General features: G+C 38.1%; 1 protein-coding gene across 5 annotated transcripts in view; it reads left to right on the forward strand.

Annotated features, from left to right (window-relative positions):
* The window catches only part of GRID2 (glutamate ionotropic receptor delta type subunit 2), a 740,237-nt gene that overhangs the window by 599,309 nt on the left and 119,978 nt on the right, over nucleotides 1-20,950 (forward strand). For all 5 annotated transcript variants that reach the window (XR_003924278.2, XR_003924280.2, XM_030020238.2 and 2 more), the window contains 2 exons: nucleotides 1,017-1,214; nucleotides 8,187-8,499. Coding sequence is in view for 3 of the 5 variants with exons in the window: in XM_030020238.2 (XP_029876098.1) it covers nucleotides 1,017-1,214; nucleotides 8,187-8,499 (511 nt within the window). In the remaining 2 variants the exon portion in view is untranslated. The remainder of the gene's footprint in view (nucleotides 1-1,016; nucleotides 1,215-8,186; nucleotides 8,500-20,950) is intronic.

The following is a 20,950-nucleotide window of genomic DNA, read 5'->3' on the forward strand; positions in this document are numbered from 1 at the left end:
CAAAGCCCCATAAGTGTTACAGTGCCCTCATGCTTTTTGGGGGGATTTGATACTTTGCTCTACTTAGGTAGATGAGACAGATGTTCTCAGAGAAAATAAAGAACAAACATAAGTGAGGTTCATCTATGGCTAATATATATATTTTTGTGCTCAGAAATATGATCTCTTTTTGTGCTTGTGTGAAGGAGAATGTCTAGAAATTAAATACTCAACAGGAACAATAATAGAGAGGGGAAAAAAGAAATTAAAGTTAGCAAAAAATATTATTTCTTTCTGAAAATGTTATTAGAAATATGAATTTAAAAAAATAGAGAAAACAATTACAGATTTTGGGGATAAGGAAAAGCAAAGCATATTGTTTGGAAATCTTACCAACCAATTCCAACTTTCAGCGTCTATTTGTATCCTTTATTATGGTCATCCTTTTGATGAATATTCACCAATCATTCTTATAGACAAACTTAAGTCCCATAATTGATTTTCCCTAAACTAATTAAATCAATGCTCTTTGGATAGAACTATTTAAAATCAACCAGCTTGTATTCAGATTCAGATTAGAATAGAAGGACAAGAGGAATGCAGGTTTCTGTGGTATGACTTATTTTGCCATGTTTTTTCATTCCTTACAGCACCAATTAGTAGTTGTGTTTGTCAGATAGAGTGTCTGCCCAGCCAGTGGAAACTGGCAGCACTGTAGAATCCTCCGTATAGACAGACATATGTCTGCCCTACCAAGTATAAGTGTGGTCAGAAGGCATTACTGAAAAGCATTTCAGTTGTAATATTACAACAGAAGATTTACTTCTGAAATACTTAATAGAGAATAAAATTTCTCTGTTGAAGTAGATACATAACAAATTATCATTTTGCAGAATGCAAGAGGCACCACTAACAATGCATTGTAGGAAAGTTTTGTATAAACAGTATTTAAATAGTTCCTCCTTTTAAAAAAAACAGCATCCAAATGTGGTGTGTAATTGCTTTACTAACAGTTGCCTCCTTTATTTTCTATTTAGGAAGAGCCTTTTGTCATGGTGTCTGAAAATGTTCTGGGAAAACCGAAGAAGTATCAGGGCTTCTCAATAGACGTGTTGGAAGCCTTGGCTACTTACCTGGGCTTTAAATACGAAATTTATGTTGCACCGGATCACAAGTATGGGAGTCCTCAAGATGATGGGTCGTGGAACGGACTGATAGGAGAACTGGTATTTAAGGTAAGGTTATTAATAACTTACCAAATAAGGTCATGTGATAAAGCTAAATAATATGTGGTATATTATGTTTACATTAGCCAGTAACCTTTTTTAATGAGCCATTGATAGCACTTTGTTCATTGCGTGTCACCAGCATTTGATAGTATGCCCAGGTGCATTGGGTGGCAAAGAAAAAAGCTGGAAATAGTGCTTGCTCGTAATTATTTAAGAAGCAGGGCAATCTCTTTTTTCCAACCAAAGTACAAGAGTATCAAATCTGAATACAGACAAATAATGGGATGCACAGCATCCTAATTAATTTGGCAAGACCCGACAAAAATGAGTTGAAGAGGCTGTTCAAAAGAGGAAAAATTGGTGTTGCAGTAATTAGTGATACATTACATAAATAATGTATACCACTTAGAAAAATGTTGGTGTGATGAATATGTGAAGTATATAATCAACAGAAAATGTTTTATTGGTATATAATAACACTTACATTATGTAGATGTGTGAATCAAGAGTAGTATATTCTCTATTCTGTAATTAATAAACCATTTAGTCTACTTAATTTTACATTAAATGTTTAATATTGTTTCATAAATAAATTAAACCAAATAAATGTACCATATTTTTCTTTTTTTTTCCACTCTTCACATCTTATCTGCTTGCAGTTTCTCCCACTGAGAGAGAAAGGGCTATGCAGACTCTATTCTGCTGATGTCTCATTTGTGCCATGAACATATATATTTTATTTGCTCTTAGTTAACCTGTAGAGGCAGCTTTTACAGCTAGAGACCTACACTTGTTGTTTTTCCTTAAATAACTGCAGCAGATATTCATGTAAATAACTTACTGGTTGTTTATGGAAATGCTTTTCCAAATCTGCAGGTGGAATTTAATTGGTAATCACAGCAAAGAATAAGGAGCAGCGCAGTCAGATACAGGACCTAATTATTAAATACTTCAGTTAAAAGTTAGCAGAATGCTGGAAAACAAGTCTTGCAGTAAAGGAAAAAAAAAAAAAAGGAAAAAATAATCAAAAAATGAAAAAACGATCCCCCTGGGGAAAAAGATTAGTGATAGGTTTAACCTATTCTGCCTTCCTGAGCAGTAGGAAACCTGTTGGAATGGGAAACAATCACACATGCCATACCTGTGGCACAGGTCATACATCTAGACTGTAGTAATAAACTTCCTTTGCCATCTCTGTATGCCCTTACAAAGCTGGAAGGTGGAACACTGTGATCATAGATGATACGCTGGAGCCACTTAGAAAAGTGTATTCTCCTCCATCTTCTAAACTCTAACAACTAAAAATCCCTCATCTAATAATGAGAGGTAACACCACAATGGCCTATTGAGTTATTTTTACCATTTTTTCTGCTCCTTAAATCTGATGTTATCCTATGCCCTACTCTCTACAGTACTCAGCAAGGGACTCAATAGGCCGCTGTGTAACACGAGTTGGAGGGGTCTTAGTCCTAGATGGCTTTGGAGATGGAAGTGGGCCTGGAACATTTTTTATTTGTTTGAAATGAGTGATTCATAAGGCAGAACTCATAACAACTGAAATCAAATGTTTCACTGAAAAATATGTGTGGCATTCTTGTCCCCTTAGTAGGCAGGGACTCATATAATTCTAATAACATGCTTAAGGTAGTAACCACCTAGATCTGTAGGTAGATGTCATGAGCGGAACAGATTTACCAGTCTGCTACAATTTTGCTGTAAATGAGTCTTAATGGATATGAAATCTTTCTGTACAGTTATGAAAGTATGAAGGGTTAGTGGAACTGCGTTTGGAATTCAAAAAACATGTTTTCCCAATACTATTGCAATGTATAATTTTTTATCTCCCTTAACCCTTATATAATTAACAGTAAAGGTTCACTGTGTCCTTCTTTCCCGCTCTCTGTCCCTCTTAAGGCCAAAGAGAACCTCTGGGCGAGCAGCCAGGGTATATCTACCCCTTACCAAGTGCAAGCTGTTCTTGAAAGGCTGCTTTCTTATTTACTGTGAACTGAGTTCTGCTCCCAGAACTCAAATATCTATCTGCTTGGCAACTTTGTGAGGGGAAGCAAAGGAGCAGAGAATAGTTTCAAATTAAAGGTCTAACCTGTTTAAAACAGAGCGTTTCCTTGTTTTCCCAACAAGTCTCCCATGATAGTCTCGCCAACATGTGGAGGAAATCCAGAAACAGAGGGAATGCTCTTTGCCTATTAGTGCTTGAGCCAGAAATGAGTTGGGAACAATGTATTTCTGCAAAAGGCAAGTCCCACTCAAGGGTAATAGAAAATAGCTGCCTTCTCTTTTTGAGTGCATCTCATTGAGAAGGATGTCTGTGGCCAGTACAGAAGATGTGCCATATGAAATGGCATTTGCTGTAGCAAGCACATAATTTCTGTGTTCAAGATCAGTACGTGCTGTTTGCATTAATCTGATTCAGCGTGCAGCAGGCTCTGATGCAGGTCCTGGTATCAGTGAGAGCAGTCCGGGGCTGCTCTTGTTTGCAGCAGCCCTGCTTGAGCTGCAGTGCAGGGCAGAAGCCTTGCGGTGCCAAGTATATGCCCTAGGTCCACAGCTGGCCTCATGGATGTGACATTATGCCAAGTTCACTCTGTTCCAGCTTTGAAGACAAAGTCCCTGTTGGCTGCTAAAATAGGAGCTGGAATCAGCAGATCAAAGCAACTGGTCTTTAATTTGAATTTGGAAATTGATTCAAGTCTCCCCTCCTTTGATTGTCAAGACCTATGTTAGGTACATCCTTGCTCCATACACCTTCTCCTGTCAAAGTAAACTGAATGTAACCATGCTATGGAAAGCTTTCTGTTTTCTGAACACCTGAACCAGAAGGTCTATGGAGGAAAAATGCTCTTTGAGAGAAGCATGTAGTTCTCTTGCCCCTGACCTGTCAAATGACCGGGGCTTCCAGTGCATCCCGCAGAGCTTCAGCTCACAAACAGGATTAGTTGAGAGCGCAGCAGCTTTCTGTGGAGAGGCTAAAACCATGTCAGGGGAGCAGCGCTTTACTGCAGATCTTTTTTCTGCTATTAGTTATCTGTGTCCTTCCACAGCACTTCCACAGCACTACTTTAGTTGCCCTCAAGTCCACATTACCAGAGGGATGAGCCTGCGTGACAGGCAAGAGAAGTGGCTAATGCCACTTCTGGGAGAGGACAGCAGGCTTTCCAGCATGGCTCTGGAATTCCTGGTGATACTCACATCCATCAACCATTATTTCCCACATTTCACCATGCTACCTTGATTGCTGGGATTTTTTTTCAATGAGGAGCCATCAGGAAGCAAATAGTGTAGGGAAAACTGCCTGATTCCACTCAGGTCCATCAGAAAAGGAAAACTAAATACATGCCTAAACATTTCTAAGACAAACTGCAAGCCAAGTAGAAGCCTTTTTTATGAGGCTCTTTTTTTAATCCATCTTCCTAAGGGGAGTAGCATAGGAAGGGAGAAAGCATACAGGGAGGACAAAGTGAGAAGGAAGAAATAATAGCTGAGTAAAAGGAGAATTATTTGGATGTATATGTGTTAACTTGAGCAAAAATGTCTCTCTGATTAATTTTTGCATGTCCATATTAATAACTGTATAACATGTGAGACTGTGGTTTATTACTTCCAACATTTGTTGAAACTTGATCTGACACTGAAAATGGATAAAATGAAAAGCCTCACAGGAGCAATTTAAAGTAGATTCCTTTAGTTTCCCTGTTCTTGATCATGACCCCACAGGAATCATCATAAGATTGCTTTCTATGTGTACAAGATGTGCTTGCTTAAGCAGTAGCATAGGGGCATTTCAGGGATTTCTAGGCTTTGCTGAAGAGCTGGTTCTGTGACACCAGTAACAATGCTGTCAGACCCATTTGGTCATTTGTTTTGGATTTTCTGGTTCTGGTAATGTTGCTCTACAATGACCTCAGGAGAACTGCTGTTAAGGAATATAAATTCCTAAGCAGGTCACATAAAGAAAAATAATGCCCTCTGCTGCTTTTTTCAGTCAGTCAGTTTCAGGAGTTGCAGTTTCATTCATCAGAAATGTGTTAAACAGACATCTAAGATGCAGACTGTTGGTTGATTTTGGCACTGCAAAAACTTAGTGCGTGGACAGTTTTACATGTTTATAATTCAGATTGGCAGCTTTACATCTAAATATTGACATAATTGCATGCATTTGCCTTTCTATCTCAGAAGCACTAAGGGAAACTTGACTTCTTCAAACTGATGTCTTCTCTGATCCAATTTGACATGTTAATGACAAGCATTTAATTTTTTTCATCTTCCAATTTTGATACAAGTCGACAGAATCTGTAAATAATTAAGAATCCTCACCATCAGCAGATCAACTATTAAGTTAAGCTTAAGCTTGGTTTTGTGTTAAACATATAGTTTTCTGGTAAACTGGTGTTTATGATTCAATTTAGTAAGTTAAGAATATGAGTTGTCATATTTCAGTGTAACTTTTTTGTAAACAGCTACACACAGGAGTACTGACAAGTCAAGACTTACCTCCCTCCTTTCTGTTTTTTACTTTACTACCACTCTTTAATCACAAGACATAATTATATCACAATTGCTGCTGCAGTATGACAAAGGAAATGCAACGTTTCCATTGGGACAACGTCGCTCCTCTGTCATAGCTGGCTGATAACCAGAGTGGAACCATAATGCTGAGGAATTTGGAGGGACTGCTCCCCAGAGATGTAAAATAGAAGCAGTATTTCCACAAATAAGACATACTGTGCTTTTTCATGCAATGCCCTGCAACATATTTCATGGAGAAATATGTTTATCTTTTTAAAAAGAGGGGAAAAAGCAAAAAATTCTATTAGTCATGTAGTGTTACGGTAATTATTATCTGGTAAAAGTTTCTTTACTTATGTATATTGCTTTTCAGTGGAGAATCTTTAAGTATCGTACAAACACAACTTGAATTAGCACCTCACAGTAATCTAGTGTGGTAGGGAAGTATTTTAGTAACATGCTGATAATTAATAACGCAGCTAAAGTTAAACAGCAGGGGCTAAGTCTAGAACTTTTTGTTTTCATGTGTCCTCCTGTAACCCTGAATTCCTATTTCACTTTTTTATATACATTCAGGTAAAAAACCACAAACAACCCTATTCATTAAATGTAACCATATTTTCCTGTTTGACTAATATTGGTATAGAGCATTGGACTTTCACATTTTTAAATTATTTTTAAAATATATTTATATTCACAATTGTGGAAAACAGTTCAGATGATGACTGCTTTGCAACTTGCTCGCTGGAGCTAGGACTTAACTGTTAGCAGATACTGTGAATCACTCAAGTCACTCATTGACCAGAAGTTTTATAATCAGAGGATAGAGACTTAGATGATCTGAATGTTTCCATGGACAATTCTGAAAAAAACTTTTACTTGGCTTACTGACTGGGTTTGCTGCTGCCCATGGGCAAAGGGCAGTTAAATCATCACTCACAAAAAATTGCTAGGAAGGGACATGAAGTGAATTCATGAAGCCATGCTTTAGCTGTGCACGTCAACACAGCTTCACTTAAGACAGTAGAGAATCTAACTCACAAATTAAAGCTGAAGCTGTAATTCATGGCTTTTAAGCAAATCAATATTTTCAAACACTTTTTTGTCCAAGTCATCAGGCCTCCAGCTATCTTCCACCACTTTCTCAAGCCAGTGAACAATTAATATACAGTAACATCATTTAAACCAAAGTATTAAGTGCACTGTGATTAAAAATATGTTTGTACCATGGGCTGCAGAGTGTTTTGCAGATGGTATTAAAAGAGCCCAGATGATTTGCAAATGTGATTCCAATCAGTTTCAGCTGCCATACCTTCTCACTTAATACTTCACGTCACATTTCTAAAGAGCTAGTAATCTCTATGGCCTTCTTTGGGCAAGAAGAAAGAAATTCAAGAGAGTTAATAAAACTTGACACACTTTCAAGCCTTTGAGCTCTCCTCACCCCCTTCCAAAAGACCACACACTGCATTAGGCAGAACAGAAAGGGATTAAATCAAACTAGTAGCAGCTTAAAGTATTTTAAGTACTCTCTTTCATATTAAAATATCTAGAATTTATGATCTTTTTGTTCAGTATTTGGACTTTTTAAAATGGTGTTAATGTGTCGACTTTAAATGCCCTTTCTTGTTTTCACGGCAGTTCTAATTGTACCTGTGAAAAGTAAAATAGCACCTGCTGTAGTTGTGCCTGGTGCCTCTGGAGACCCCATACCCAGACATGCTGTGAAATACAATGATTAGATCAAGGAATGTTATTCATCCTCTTCTCATCTGAAATGGGTTCTTTAAATAACAAAAAAATGTAAATGGCACAAAACAAGTCCAAGGGGTAGCTGCAGGACAGGTTGGCATAGAGAGGAATTGCTTAGCAGAAAGAAGGATATAGAGGAATTAATAGTAAAGGAACTGTGTGGAATATCTGCTTTTCTGCACTTCAGACTCTGCAGCCAAAACTGATGTTTTTCAGAATTCCAAGTGCCCCCAGTGCAGTGGCCCTTTGTCTTGATCATCATGTCATCAAAATGTTGGATATCATGTGGCTCTGCCAGGCAACTAATTTCCTCTGATTGGAAATGCTATACACAAGGTCTGCCTTTTGCCACAATGGCAATGATGGCTTCAGTATGCCAGGCTGAGAAAAATAACCAGAAGTAGATTTCCTCCAGCTATTATCTGTATTTGAAGTATTTTGATTCCTTGGAAAATAACAACTTGGAGAGGTAATGTGCCCAAGCCCACCAAGTGAGGTTTTCTTACAGAAACTAAGGCACGTGGTACAGCTATTCTGTTCAAGCTTTAGTCACATTTCTGTGTTCACACATATGATGCTTAAGATGTTGGCCTTGGCATCTGCTTCTCCCTAAGTTTAGCTGCTATAAAGCACAGAGGAATAAAGATCTTTTCTGTAGCTCCTACTTATGCATGTTGTTCTCTCTCCCTCTTTCCTCAGAGAGCTGATATAGGGATCTCTGCCCTAACCATCACCCCTGACAGGGAAAATGTGGTGGACTTCACAACACGTTACATGGACTACTCAGTGGGCGTGCTGCTTCGAAAGGCGGAGAAGACAGTGGACATGTTTGCCTGCTTGGCGCCGTTTGACCTCTCACTGTGGGCATGCATAGCTGGCACTGTGCTGTTAGTAGGGCTACTGGTCTACCTCTTGAACTGGCTCAACCCCCCGCGCCTTCAGATGGGATCCATGACCTCCACAACCCTCTACAACTCCATGTGGTTTGTGTACGGATCCTTTGTGCAACAAGGTAAGAGACAGAGGGAGACTCTGCCTCTGAGAGAAAACCTGTATATCCTCCCCATCGCTATAGAGACCTTCCTCTTCCCTGCCTCCCTCCCACAGTCCATGAGGGACTGGGAGCACTGGAAAGCCTTGTGCTATATGGTTTCTAAGACATTTGGGTGCCCAGTGTGGGAACCATGAGAAGTTCAGAGCACTACATGCTAGCTTGCTTTGATTTGTAGATGTCTAGAGAAAGATGATTTTTCTCTGGGGAAAAAAAAAAGTATTTCTCATCATCTGCTGGAGAATTATTCATAGTTAACGTGAGTGCTGTGTTCTTACACAGCCAGACAGAAAATGTTGGGATTTGGATTTTGAGCTAAGTTTTGAGTAGCCACCAGTGCTAAATGGTCTTATTGTATCTGATACTCTCTCCTCCCTCTTCTGATTTATCTCAATTTTCCTATACAATGTTTAGACTCAACCTTCTCTGGCCTTCTTGGATGCTTTCTCAATCCCCTCTAGCATCTGGTGTAGCCCAGGCTGTTCCCCAATTCTGTTTATTTCTCCAAGTCCTTCATAATCTACCTCTTCAGGCAGAGCTTTAACCATGCATCCTAAAGACATCAGGGACTACAGATCTTGGCTTAGTATATACTACTTAAAATTCTGGTCTACAACTTAGGGTTGTAATGCAAAGTGGAATAAGAAAACACAGCTTCATATGAGAAGAAGATTTGGATAGTAACACTTGAAAACAAAACAGAATGAATACCTTCTGGCATATCCATGTAGTTGTTCATCAGTTACTACTAGCACTGCAGGTACACATGCAATTTGTAATTGCATGGAGCATCTGCTCTACAAAGAGCCATGGCCACTGCAGCCTCAAAACTCCCAGATAGTTTTTTGGATTTTAACATGAATTTGGATGGAATCCTGTAGGTAAAAGCATCATATTTGTGTAACACTGGCAACATGTAACTTAGAAGTTACATTATTCCCTATTAGAAACAATCAGATTACATCCATAAAAGCTAAAGGTATGCATGAATATCAAGTATGAAACTCCTAGAAGGGAAAAAAAGCTAAATTAACATCACCATCCAAAAAAAGGAAGAAAAGCTGAAGTTGAGAAGTTCCACAAGAGGTCTGATTTTAAGCACATTGACCTAGAGACCTTACTTTTAAAATTATCATTTGCATTGAGCAGTGATGGCCAGCTGAGGAAAGCTGAAGAGATTGTTTCATGTTTGTTGTGGATTTTTTTTAAAGAAAACTAAAGACTTCAGAGCCAGCTGAGAGCTACAGAAGTTTTTTGAATGTATGTGGGTGGGTTTATAAAGTTTTCTTTCTGTCCAAAATATTCCCAGTGTAACTGCTTAGGGAATCCAACTGTGAGAGAGCAGTTGGTCCGTTACAGAGCTAGACTCATTACATCTGTCTGCCTGTTAGGTTAAAACTTGTGAATTAGTTTCTTTACTGCATGAATGTGAGTAATTTTACATAGGTTTATTGCTTAGTATTAGCCTTAGCATCCCTGCTGTACTCCCAACATCATTAGTCCCTAAAAGCTTTATAGGAGACTGCCCAGCAAAGGTTTAAAGGAGGCAAAGCTAGTTTAATCACACACTTCAATCTCATGAATTATTATCTGAATTGTTTGCCTAATGTCTATCCAAGTAAGCCTGTGTTGCCTGGTGTCCCAAAGTTTCCTAAGTCATAGGTCCAGAGTAGTAGCCTGCAAGGGAGCCCTTCAATAAATGCTCAGTTAGCTTACAAAGGAAAGGGTTTTTGATCAGTCAGTAAAAATGAATGCTTGAGGAGGGCTTAGAGGGAAGCCTTGAATTAAGCATAAAGATGAGGAAGAAATTAGATGAAAATAAGTGGGACCAGATGACAAAAAAGCAGAATTTACTGGAAAAAGCAAAGAAAAGGAATTTGTTCAAGGAGATCTGCATCCACTCCCCATGGTAAGAGGGTCATGAGGTGCAACTCAGTGTTAGTAAAACCTGCTGGTGGGACATGGCAGCTGGGAGCACCAAAACTGTTGTGGGACTTCAGAAAAAGAAATTCACAGAACTTGGAAGGCGAGAGGCATTTATTTTCAGAGAGAGAGAGATCTTACCACCCTACCAAGTGAATTTTCAGCACAACTCTTTAGAATCCACTAGAATTATATAAAATATTCACTTGGTTCCTACTGAGTGAGGGGAAGCTATAGATAAATCTCTCCTTCAAATAACAAGCAGGACAGTCCTTAATCTCCTAGAAGGAAAAATGACACAAATTTAATAGGGTTGATACCAAAATATAGGAAACTTACAGACCAATTTAAACATAAAGACTCAGAAGACCTCAGAAATCCAGTGCAAAGGAGTAAGAGATCCATTTATAATGTCAGCCTGTATTTCACATTCAATTCGAATATAACAAAAACTATATTAGCTGAAGTGTTATTGTTTACTAATCCTTGTGAATACAGACAAATGAATGTAATTTCCATTGACAGGCTAACTGGCTATTGTGATAATTTTGCTTCTGTTTTCACTCATCAGCTCTTCATTCAGCAGAAAAACTCTGCAGGTTTTATTTGTTTTGGAATAGCAAATCTGTTGCTATTAATTGTGATTGGCATGTCTTGAGTGTGGCAGCATGGGACATTTCAAATACTGTCACATTCACTTAAGAAGTCTTTCAGCTGCTGATTTAAAACATGACAAGGTACTCATTTCTGTTATCAAAACATACAGCCAACGATGCTTTTATATCCTGCACTGACAGAAACAAAGCAGCATTAACCAAGGATTCCTAGTGCTTTGATAGTGCTGGATTCTTTGGGGCTAGCAAGCACATTTTGGCATTGTCTTCTCTTTCTTTCCTCTAGCTAGAGGAATGATTTGCAAGCACACAGACTGGCTCCAGACTTGCCACATCTCTGAAGACAAAAGAGGCCTTTGGTGCAAAAATACAAATCACTCCTTAAGGAAACTCATAACCTATTTTGATTGAAACAGAAAGGACTTCTTTTGCTAGTTTCTTCTGAAATAGTTAAAAAAATCTGAAGATTTTAGCAGGTAACTTTGGTCCACTGTGTCACTTTATATTTTCTTTCAGCCTTGACTCTGATGTTCTCATCAAATTCTACTAACAGGTTTTAACCTTTTGCAACTTTTGAAAGATCAGAGAAAAATACTGTGTCATTGTCTGTAGACTAGAGTCAGCACAGACCAGTCCAATAGTTTTTAAGGCAGGTCTATGATTACTATCATACTCAGTTGCAAAATTTAAGTATTTTGAATTGTTCCTTCAAACGTAGACTGAAACTTATTGTCACTGGTTCTTATATCATATAAGCTTAGGTCTTGAACTTGCCTTTCTCCCCCCCCTGCCCCTGCCCATGTTGGAGTGACCAGTCTACGTACCATGTTGAGACTCTCATAATTTAGAGGTGTATCTTCTCTCAGTTGCCCTTTTAATTTTATGTTGATTCATTACAGAGATCAATGTGTATGTATTTATATACATTATTTTTGTATTTGTAAGATACATGTGATTTTTTGTTAGAAGAGACGATTTTGACAGTAGACCTGCAATGTAACTAGGGAGGCTCAATTAATATAAAAGTGTATAAACTGTGAAGTGGGGTTTTTTATTCTTCATTTAAACAAAAAAAATGATGGCCAGTGCACTGAAATGCTTTGTCTTACTACCCAATATGCCCACAGAATCTGCAATATACTGTGACTACTGAGAAGGCAGAGACTTTTCAGTGATCTTGGCCATGCAGTGCTGTGGATGATATTAAAAACAAATGCTTCTGACTCTGAACTACTCATTCAGGCATGAGTAGTTCAGATAATATCTGTTATCTCTGAGTTGTTTATTTATGTCTAAAGATGAAGCAAATTTATAGATTCAGACTGTGGAGGATTTCAGTTATGTTGAAATTTAGCGTCATGACTTCTGAATTTGTTCTTTTCGACTTGCTATCTTAAAAAACTAAGTAGAAAAAGCTCTGTATTTTGCTTCTTTTCAAAATTACCTTTTGCCAGTTGGACAGAAAATGTTGTTAAGGTTTCCGTTTCAGTGGGTTTCTTCTCTCTGTCCCTCTGTATTTCCCCTTGGCTTCTCAATCCACTCCTCACAGGTCTTGCTCTCTGCCTGCCTCAGGCTGCAGCTGGTGGTCACCATTGCTGTAGCATTCTTCTTGGGTATCACTCGTGACCCCACTGGTCCTGCGGTTCCTGCTCTTCTCCATTGGCCTGGCTCCTCCTCAGGCCTCTATTATTATATATTCAACAAAGCTCAACAGAGAGAAGTGCAGAGTCCTGCCCCAGGGGAGGAACAACCCTGTGCACCAGTACATGCTGGGGGCGACCCAGCTGACAGCACTGGCACCGGTTGCCCAGGGAGGTTGTGGAGTCTCTATCCTTGGAGATATTAAAAAGCCATCTGGACAAGGTCCTAGGCAACTGGGTCTAGGTGGCCCTGCTTGGGCAGGGGTTGTCTGGACAAGTTGGCTTTCAGAGGTCCCTTCCTACCTCAACCAGTCTGAGTGATACGTTATAATGCTATATCATATAGCCTTTGCTCAGCTTTTGTGCTATTCTGTACAACCGCATTTTTCTTTCTCTTCAGCCCTGGCATTGTCACTATACCCTCAAATTGTGCCCTTATTAGAACACACCAATACTGGAAACCTGCCATATGAACAGGGAGCAAACTACTGTCTCAGAGAGGAAATTGGGTTTACTAAAAACTTTACTAAAAGCTTCATCAAGATTAACTGAATCAAATCACTGCAATGGCACAATGTCTATTTATACTTGCTGAGAACCTAGTTTAACTTCCTGAAGGTTTTCTATTAGCTTTCTACTACTTGATGGGCTCTTGTTATGAAATACTCTAGAGAGCACTCTGCTTTCACCATTACTGAAGAAAACCAATGATTTAAGAAACAGAAGTTCAGGATTTAGAGTTATTCCCAACCCTTTTTTTATAATAGATTGGTTTTTTGAGACAGGTGAAATGCTGCGTAATTTTTACCAAGAACTTGCAGAGGAATGTTCTAGAGGATTTTATTTTGAGAGCAGCCTCTCAAAATTTGCTTCAGAATACAGTGATAAGCTTACTTAGTTTAATAGAATTCAACTGAATGTAGAGAAAATAATGAAGTTACATAGAAAATGACAATGTTTTGTATTTAATATGAAAGACACAATAGAAAGACTTTGTCTCTCTCTTATCCCACTCTGTTCATTTTACTTTAAATTTTTCTGTAAGAGGAGGTATTTCTGAACTGGGCTGGCAGGATTTTAGTTTATGCAGGTAAAGACGCAAGGCTCTGTTTCACTTGGAAATGTCTGTAAGAAAGAGAACCAGGCAGGTGATTTTTTTTTTTTTTTTTTTTTTTTTTTTTGCTATAACAGGAAATATGTTTAAAATGGCTGAATGATTCAAGATTTAACCACTTCTCAGTGATTGCAACAAAACAAACATTCATTATAGTTTTATAAATAGGGTTTGACCATAGGATAATGGGTGCTTGAAGTATTACCTGCAAAAGTATTATTTTCTTCAGAGATCTTAATACTCTTGCTTAACCTAGCAAAGTTATAAAATAAATGATGTGAAAGCATCACTGGTGGGCCATTTTTTTATCCCCTTATGTTTTGGTTAGTTTAAAATGCTGGTCACAACTGGAGATTTTGATTGGTCATCAGTGGTGTAAGTAATGGCCAATTATGTTCATAATGCCCAGTTAATGAGCAAATCTTACTGTTTGCCTTCTTTAAATTACATTTCATAAGAGCAATAAAATAGACTCCAAGCCTTGGCACTTCTAAGTCATTATAATACTTTTCGGATGGTTAAAGCTGCTCAGAATTCTCAGTCTTGTTCCTTGTATTACCACCCAAGGCGTGATATAATCCTCCTGAAATGCACTGCCTGGAGTGTGCTGTTGCTTAATAAATTACTCCATCTTGCTTATCTCACTCTCGGCATATCCCTATCAGCAGGAAACCATTATGCTGTAACAATGTATTTTCTTAGTGACATTTTCTCTTAATTAACTGTACACCAATCTTTATGTATTTAATATTCAAAGGAAAACTCTAAAAGCGTTTTGAAAAAAATCAATTATATCTTCACGTGTGATATTTAGTGGTGAATCCTAATTATTTTTCAAGTTTAGAAAATCAAAAAAGATCCAATATAAAGGCTTTAGGACTAAGACCTAGTTCCTAATTTGGATTCTGTATCTGATCCGCTGGTTGACCATAGAAACTTCATTTAATACCTTGTATACTGGTTCTTTAGTTGTAAAATGGAGATATTACCTATCTTCCTTCATAAAAACATGTTTTATATCTTCTGATAGAAAGCAAAACTTAAATGCCAGTCTCATTAATTAACAATATCAATTGCTCTTCAAACTAATGCCAGGTCTCAACACGTTCCTGTAACAAGAGGAAGAGACTTGCTAAGCCTAAAATGCACAGCACTAAGCTGGGAAAATGAAAGTCAGATACCAAACACATTAGGAAACAAACCAGTTTCCATGTTTTTCTAGCACGTACACCAGCAGGTATATTTGTGACATTATAGTTCCACCTTTAAACATGAAACCCCCAAATTCTCATTTTATTATATTAAATCTAGGCTTACGTGTTAGTATGAGTATGTACCTTCATAAAGTCATCTCTCTGAAAGAGGTCCTGCAGCCCTCTGGTGCCCATGCTCCTTTTCTGCATGTCTCAATGGTTTGGCCAGCCCTCTTGACAGCATCAAAAAAATAACTAAATTTTGGCAACTGTGTCCTATGTCTCAAATGTGTTTGGAAAGTACAAGCCGTCACTGGAACTGACAACATATACTGAGAATTATTGTCATGTATACAGTACACATTTGCAAACATTGGATGTAGCTTCATGTGCATACCACTTTCAGAGGTTTATTTGATTGTCTCTTTTTGAAAATGTAATTCCAAGGAATAACCATGGTCCAAGTAAACTGTTCGGTAGCATGGGCATTTGTTTGCAGCAGTGTGATATCGCTAGCGTTAAAGTGCCAGGGGATATGCTTGGATTTTCCCCTAAATTGAAGTTAAGACTCAGGCCGTTCTCGGAAGTATCTAAAATAATGGATTTCTATATCTTGTGTGCACCTGCTTGCTTGAGTAATAGCACTGGGTACATGAGGCAGTATATTTAGAGATGTGTCTGACACACCTTCTGTGAGGAGGTGGAGAATGAATGGTGGTGTGAAAGCCCAAAAAAACACCCTCATTCCCCTAGGACTAGCTCCAAGGCTGATTAATTGACTGTGAAAAGGTAATGTCTTTCTGGCTATAGTATAAATGCTGATCAAGACCAAATGAGGCAAAAGACAAAGCAGAATTAGATGTCTGTGGCATCTATCAATTTCTGTGGTCTTTCAAAAGCATCCTGAGGTGAATATTGTACTCAGAACAGTTTCTTTAATTGTTATGATTTCTAACATGACTTTATACTATATTTGGGTAAAGAATAGATAAGTTAGAGTCAGATTAAGTAATCAGTTTTGACTTTACAGAGTTCACCTGTGTATAATATATATTTAATTGAGGAAATGAGGAAGAACAATTTAGCCAGGAACTGAATGCTTCTTGCATGGAGGAGGACTGTAACCCACATTTTTATCTGCAAAGGTGTTTAGAAGCTGAAGAGGCAAGCCTTACTTGTCCTGCTATTTGATTTTCCTGCACAGAAGCTTACACTTAAGTTGGCAATTTTGGCTGTTTAAGGTAGGGAGGAAGTGAGAAATGAGTTTTAGCTTTATTAAAAATACTCCCTCTCTGCTTGGATGACACAAGCTTTGTCTACAAACTGATGAGCCTTTTTCAGCAGAGGATATCCAAGGCACCAGATGAACCTGGCTTTAGAGGGGAACCCATGGTAGTTTTCCACTGCTTTTCTGATCTGTGGGGATCCCTCCTCTGCAGCAGCTGTGCCATAGCTGTATCCACCCATGCGGCTCTTCGTAACACCAACTGGTGGGTAGGTGCCAGGAAAATTGCCTGCAAACTGTAAAGGCAGGAGTAGCAAAGAGGTTTTGAAGCTGCTGACAGGAAAGTCTCCCTTCCTCAGCTGTTGAGGTTTTTTTCCTCAGACCTCTTGTAATATTAAAATGTGTATAAAAAGAGTAGGCCAAAATTCATATTGAAAGGAAGCAAATAATGATACCAAATTAACCTTTTGATTAAGTTAACCAACCCGTTGCTTTCCTTGATTGCTGAGATGAAGGTCCACTCAGCAAATATGGGAAAATGAGCACTGTTGGTCTTTTTATTTGTATTTTTTATTTAGTCAGCTTCCCAGCATGCAAATTAAGGGGTTTGCCTTCATTACAGCAGCATTCTGGTGTAGGAACCTCCTGCTGCTTAATTTCTATTCTTCCACTGTCAATAGGGGAGGGAGAGATCATAAAGTAGGACTTCACCTTTTCAGTGCTTTCAAAATTAGTGAGATGGTGTTGGGTTAAACATGTGTGATACCTCATCTACCAAACAACAACTGAGATGAAGGAACATGTGTGATTTTGACTGAAAAGTCTGCTTCCTCCACACTAGGATAAAGTAAAGATAACAGTAAAGGGGAAAGATAGAAAGTCTTCTGCTAACAGGCTGTTAAGGAACCATGACAATAAATCTGTTGAGTGGGAGTGTTTGTTGTTCATGCCCAGATATACTTGCTAATAGAACATTTTTAGGTATAAGCATGTATTCCATTCTTACAATAGCTTCTTTCATTTCTATATCTATCCCCAAAGAGGATAACCCTCACTATCCACTAAAGTCATCTTTGAAGTTGCTTTTCACTTCTAACAAATCCAAGTCATGATCTTAAACAGGGTGATAGCTGCTTTGCAGTAAAAAACAGGTTATTCAACTTTCACACATAAGCATTTGTATTAGCGATTTTCATCAATAAATGACATTATAGCATTGTTCTCAGTGAAACTTAAAAGGATGAGGGTTTTGTTCTTTCGTCTGTTCACTATGAACTGTCATAGTACCACTTTAGGTCATCTGTGTTTTAGAGATCACTTTGATAACAACATTACAGGATGTACCTGCAGTAGAATTTTAGTCTAAATTTTAAAATGTGTTATTTAGGAACATAATTAGAGCTTCTGCATTAGTGATGACTGAATTCTGTAAGGTTACAAGTTCATGACAGAGAAGCACTCTGAAAATTAAAGGATAACTAGAATTAGTGACATGAAAACTGAACTACTGTATCCGAGATGTCTGTGATTGACTTGCCTCTGAAGTCGTCAGGTGCCACTGTGATGATGGATGCTTGGAAATGTTGCAAGAACAGATTTATAAAGCATTTCATAATACTTTGAAAATTCAAGCAAAAAACTATCTTTCAGTATGTGATGTTTTTTAAAAATTCTCTTCACCCTCAAAATCTGGAGTCACAGAGCTGTGCAGAGGTAAAAAAACATGATGGAGAAAAGTACGTGTCAAAAGATGCAGGGGCTTTACTGGAATTATTGTTTGTCCTTATGGTCTCACTGAATTGTCTTTTGTTTTGTGTGGTTCATAGTTGCTCAGTTGCAACCAAAGGGGACTCTTTCTCCCTTGTGTTCATAATGTCCTCCCTGACAGGCTTTTAGCTAAAGCAGCACTTTAATACCTCATTAATGACATTGTTCAGTTTAATGTTAATTGTATGTACAGATGGCCTGTTTTCAGTCCATTGTGCACAGTTCTTTTTGCCATCCCGGAACGTATTACGTATAACACTGTCAGTAGTCTATGGAAAGGCCACCACTATGCAAACTGTATGTGACAGTTAGCTTCTTAGCCACTTAAGAATATGTACCGTAGATGATAATTGTGGTTGATTGTTTGAGGCTGTAGAGCATTTGAATCCAGCCATTAGTAATAGGGAGATTGCATCTCAGCATCTCTTGAAATCTAATCAGAAGGTTGCCAACGTGCAATGTTATTTGTTAAGATCAGGTGCCAGTATTCTCTAAAATAATAGCGAGCATGTATCATTTTGATGCATTTGCAGTGGCTACAAATAATGCCTTTATATGGGCAGGCGGTCAGGTGCAATCCTAAAAGCACACATCACAGTGCTATAGAAGAGGATCCCAGAAGATCCTTGTGTTTGTTACACATGCACATTGAGCTCTAGTCTGTGTTTGCCTCCACATGTGTGTATAATTATATCATGTAAAATTATTGCCCTATGTCATAAAACCGGCAACGAAAGATTATCTGTCAGAGCTTCTTTTGAGCAAACAGCTGTTGGTAAAATTGCTAGGCTTATTGCACAATTATTTATGATTATGTAATTGAATGGTACTGTATTTGCTAAACCCAAAATTAAATTTGAAACGCTGCTAAGTCTTCTGATAAAACAATGCATTTCAGCAGCATTAATATGAAAGATTTTGGCCAACTTACTCATTAGAGGTGGGCAGCAAGCCTCACAGTTCCAGACTGGCCATAGTTATAGCAATCAAAAGATTTACTTTCAAATATCAAGACTTGCATGATAGGTCAGCATCTGGATATGTGTAGCAGAAGTCTGGTAATGCTTCATCTAAGAGCTCCCAGTAACTTTAGCAAATACAAGTAGACGCCTCCATTTTCAAACTTCAGCTCCAGTCATTACTTTTCTTTTGCAATGACGGAAGAGCAGAAGAAAAAAACAAAATATAGTTTTATGATACATTTTCCAGAACTTTTAGAAGCACTGTAAAGTCTATCCATCCTTTCTCTGTGTAATTATGTTGCACAAGTCACTACAATGTATTGGAATTAAATTACTGCACACTATTATTTGTAGCATTTTCATTTATCTATGATGCACTTTGATTTCCAATTGAGAACATCATATTTTGCTAATTTTGCAGAAAGATGGAATTTGACCATGGCAAAGTTGCTAATATCTGAAAGAAGTCATTTATTTTGTGGGTCTAGGCTTAAAAGCCAGGAATTAATTCCTAGAGCTCTTGAAGATTCATACTGTAAATACTACATAATAGAAATGCAAATCTGATTAATGTATGTTGTTGAAGTATCACTGATACCAGGAGAAGCTAGACCACAGCCATTTGCTATGTGGTGATATGATGTGCTTCCCGTCCCAACTTTTGCCTCATTGTCACCATTTCAGCAAGATGGGTGGAAAGAAACAATTTATTATTGGGAAGGGAATTATAAATATACTATAACTAGTATGTTATGCTAACATCATTTTAATCCGGTAATTATTAAAGGACTGCTTGGCCTTTAAGGACATTGATTTAATGGGAATTAATTTAATGATTGAACACTGTTTGTGTAACATTATCATTGCTAGTGATGCAGAAAATTGGAATCTCAGCTCAGCTGAGAAGAGGTTAGACTTTCCATTATCACATTAGATCCCTTTCTTCTGGAATGCAGTTATTAGACCCTTTTTTATACTTTCAGTATATATTTAAATATTTGTGTTTTATCTAAAAATTCCTGATTAGAACAAGTAAGTAAAAATGTTCATCATTGTACTGTTCTCATTTTTAATCAGAGGCTTGAATATATGTTTAATATAGCCTTAAACAAAGTCCATTAGATTTTGGGTTTGACTTGCTATTGCTTCTCCTATGAACAAATTTTCTCTGCTTTCTTCTCTGCAAACCTGATCATTATGTTTAGGATGAATAGGGGTTTGGTATATGGATTGGTTTTACAGCTATAAAAAAGCAGCAGCTTTAAAAAGTAGTAGCAGACAGAGCACAGTTCTATCTAGATTATTCTAGAGGCTGAATCCTGTGTGGTCTAGTCACAGCTTACAAGTGATTTAAAAGAGACTCTAACCCATTCGTTCTCAAAATGGAAATGTTGAACATTTAGAAAGCCTGTATTCAGTACCTGAGGATTAAGACAGAGTTAAAGCTGACTTTTACGGGTACAACTCCCATTTACCTAAAGGGATGTTGTATCTGGCTGCCCTCCTTGATTTGCCCTTAGCAGTGCTATTGTCACGAATTAATTTTCAGGTTTATAGAGCCTCTAACTACTGTTGTGTATAAATTAGATCCAAGGAGAAAAGGGGGCTCTGCATAAACGAGTGATTGGAAGCATGTAGTGAATAGCTGTGTCTGACAGACTTTTGCAGATAGATTAATTTTCAAACAAAATTTTAATCAAGGATGTCTATGACAGTTCCTGCTGTACCTTGGCAGAGTTTTACAAGGGAGTCTGGTGGCCAGATGATTAGCCCTCTGTCACTAGAATGAAGCCATTGCAGTAGAGACAGCAAGCTGGGCAGGTTTCGTGCGTGAGCAGGCACAGGCAGGATGCAGGAACAACCACAAAACCACGTATGAAATGCAAAGAGTAAATTTATTTTCGTTACCTCACCAACCAGGGGACGCCCGAAGTAGCACCTGGGCAGAGGCACACAAGCGGGAACACAGGCACT

Source organism: Aquila chrysaetos, chromosome 1 (assembly GCF_900496995.4).
Source record: "Aquila chrysaetos chrysaetos chromosome 1, bAquChr1.4, whole genome shotgun sequence".
Taxonomy (NCBI): Eukaryota; Metazoa; Chordata; class Aves; order Accipitriformes; family Accipitridae; genus Aquila; species Aquila chrysaetos.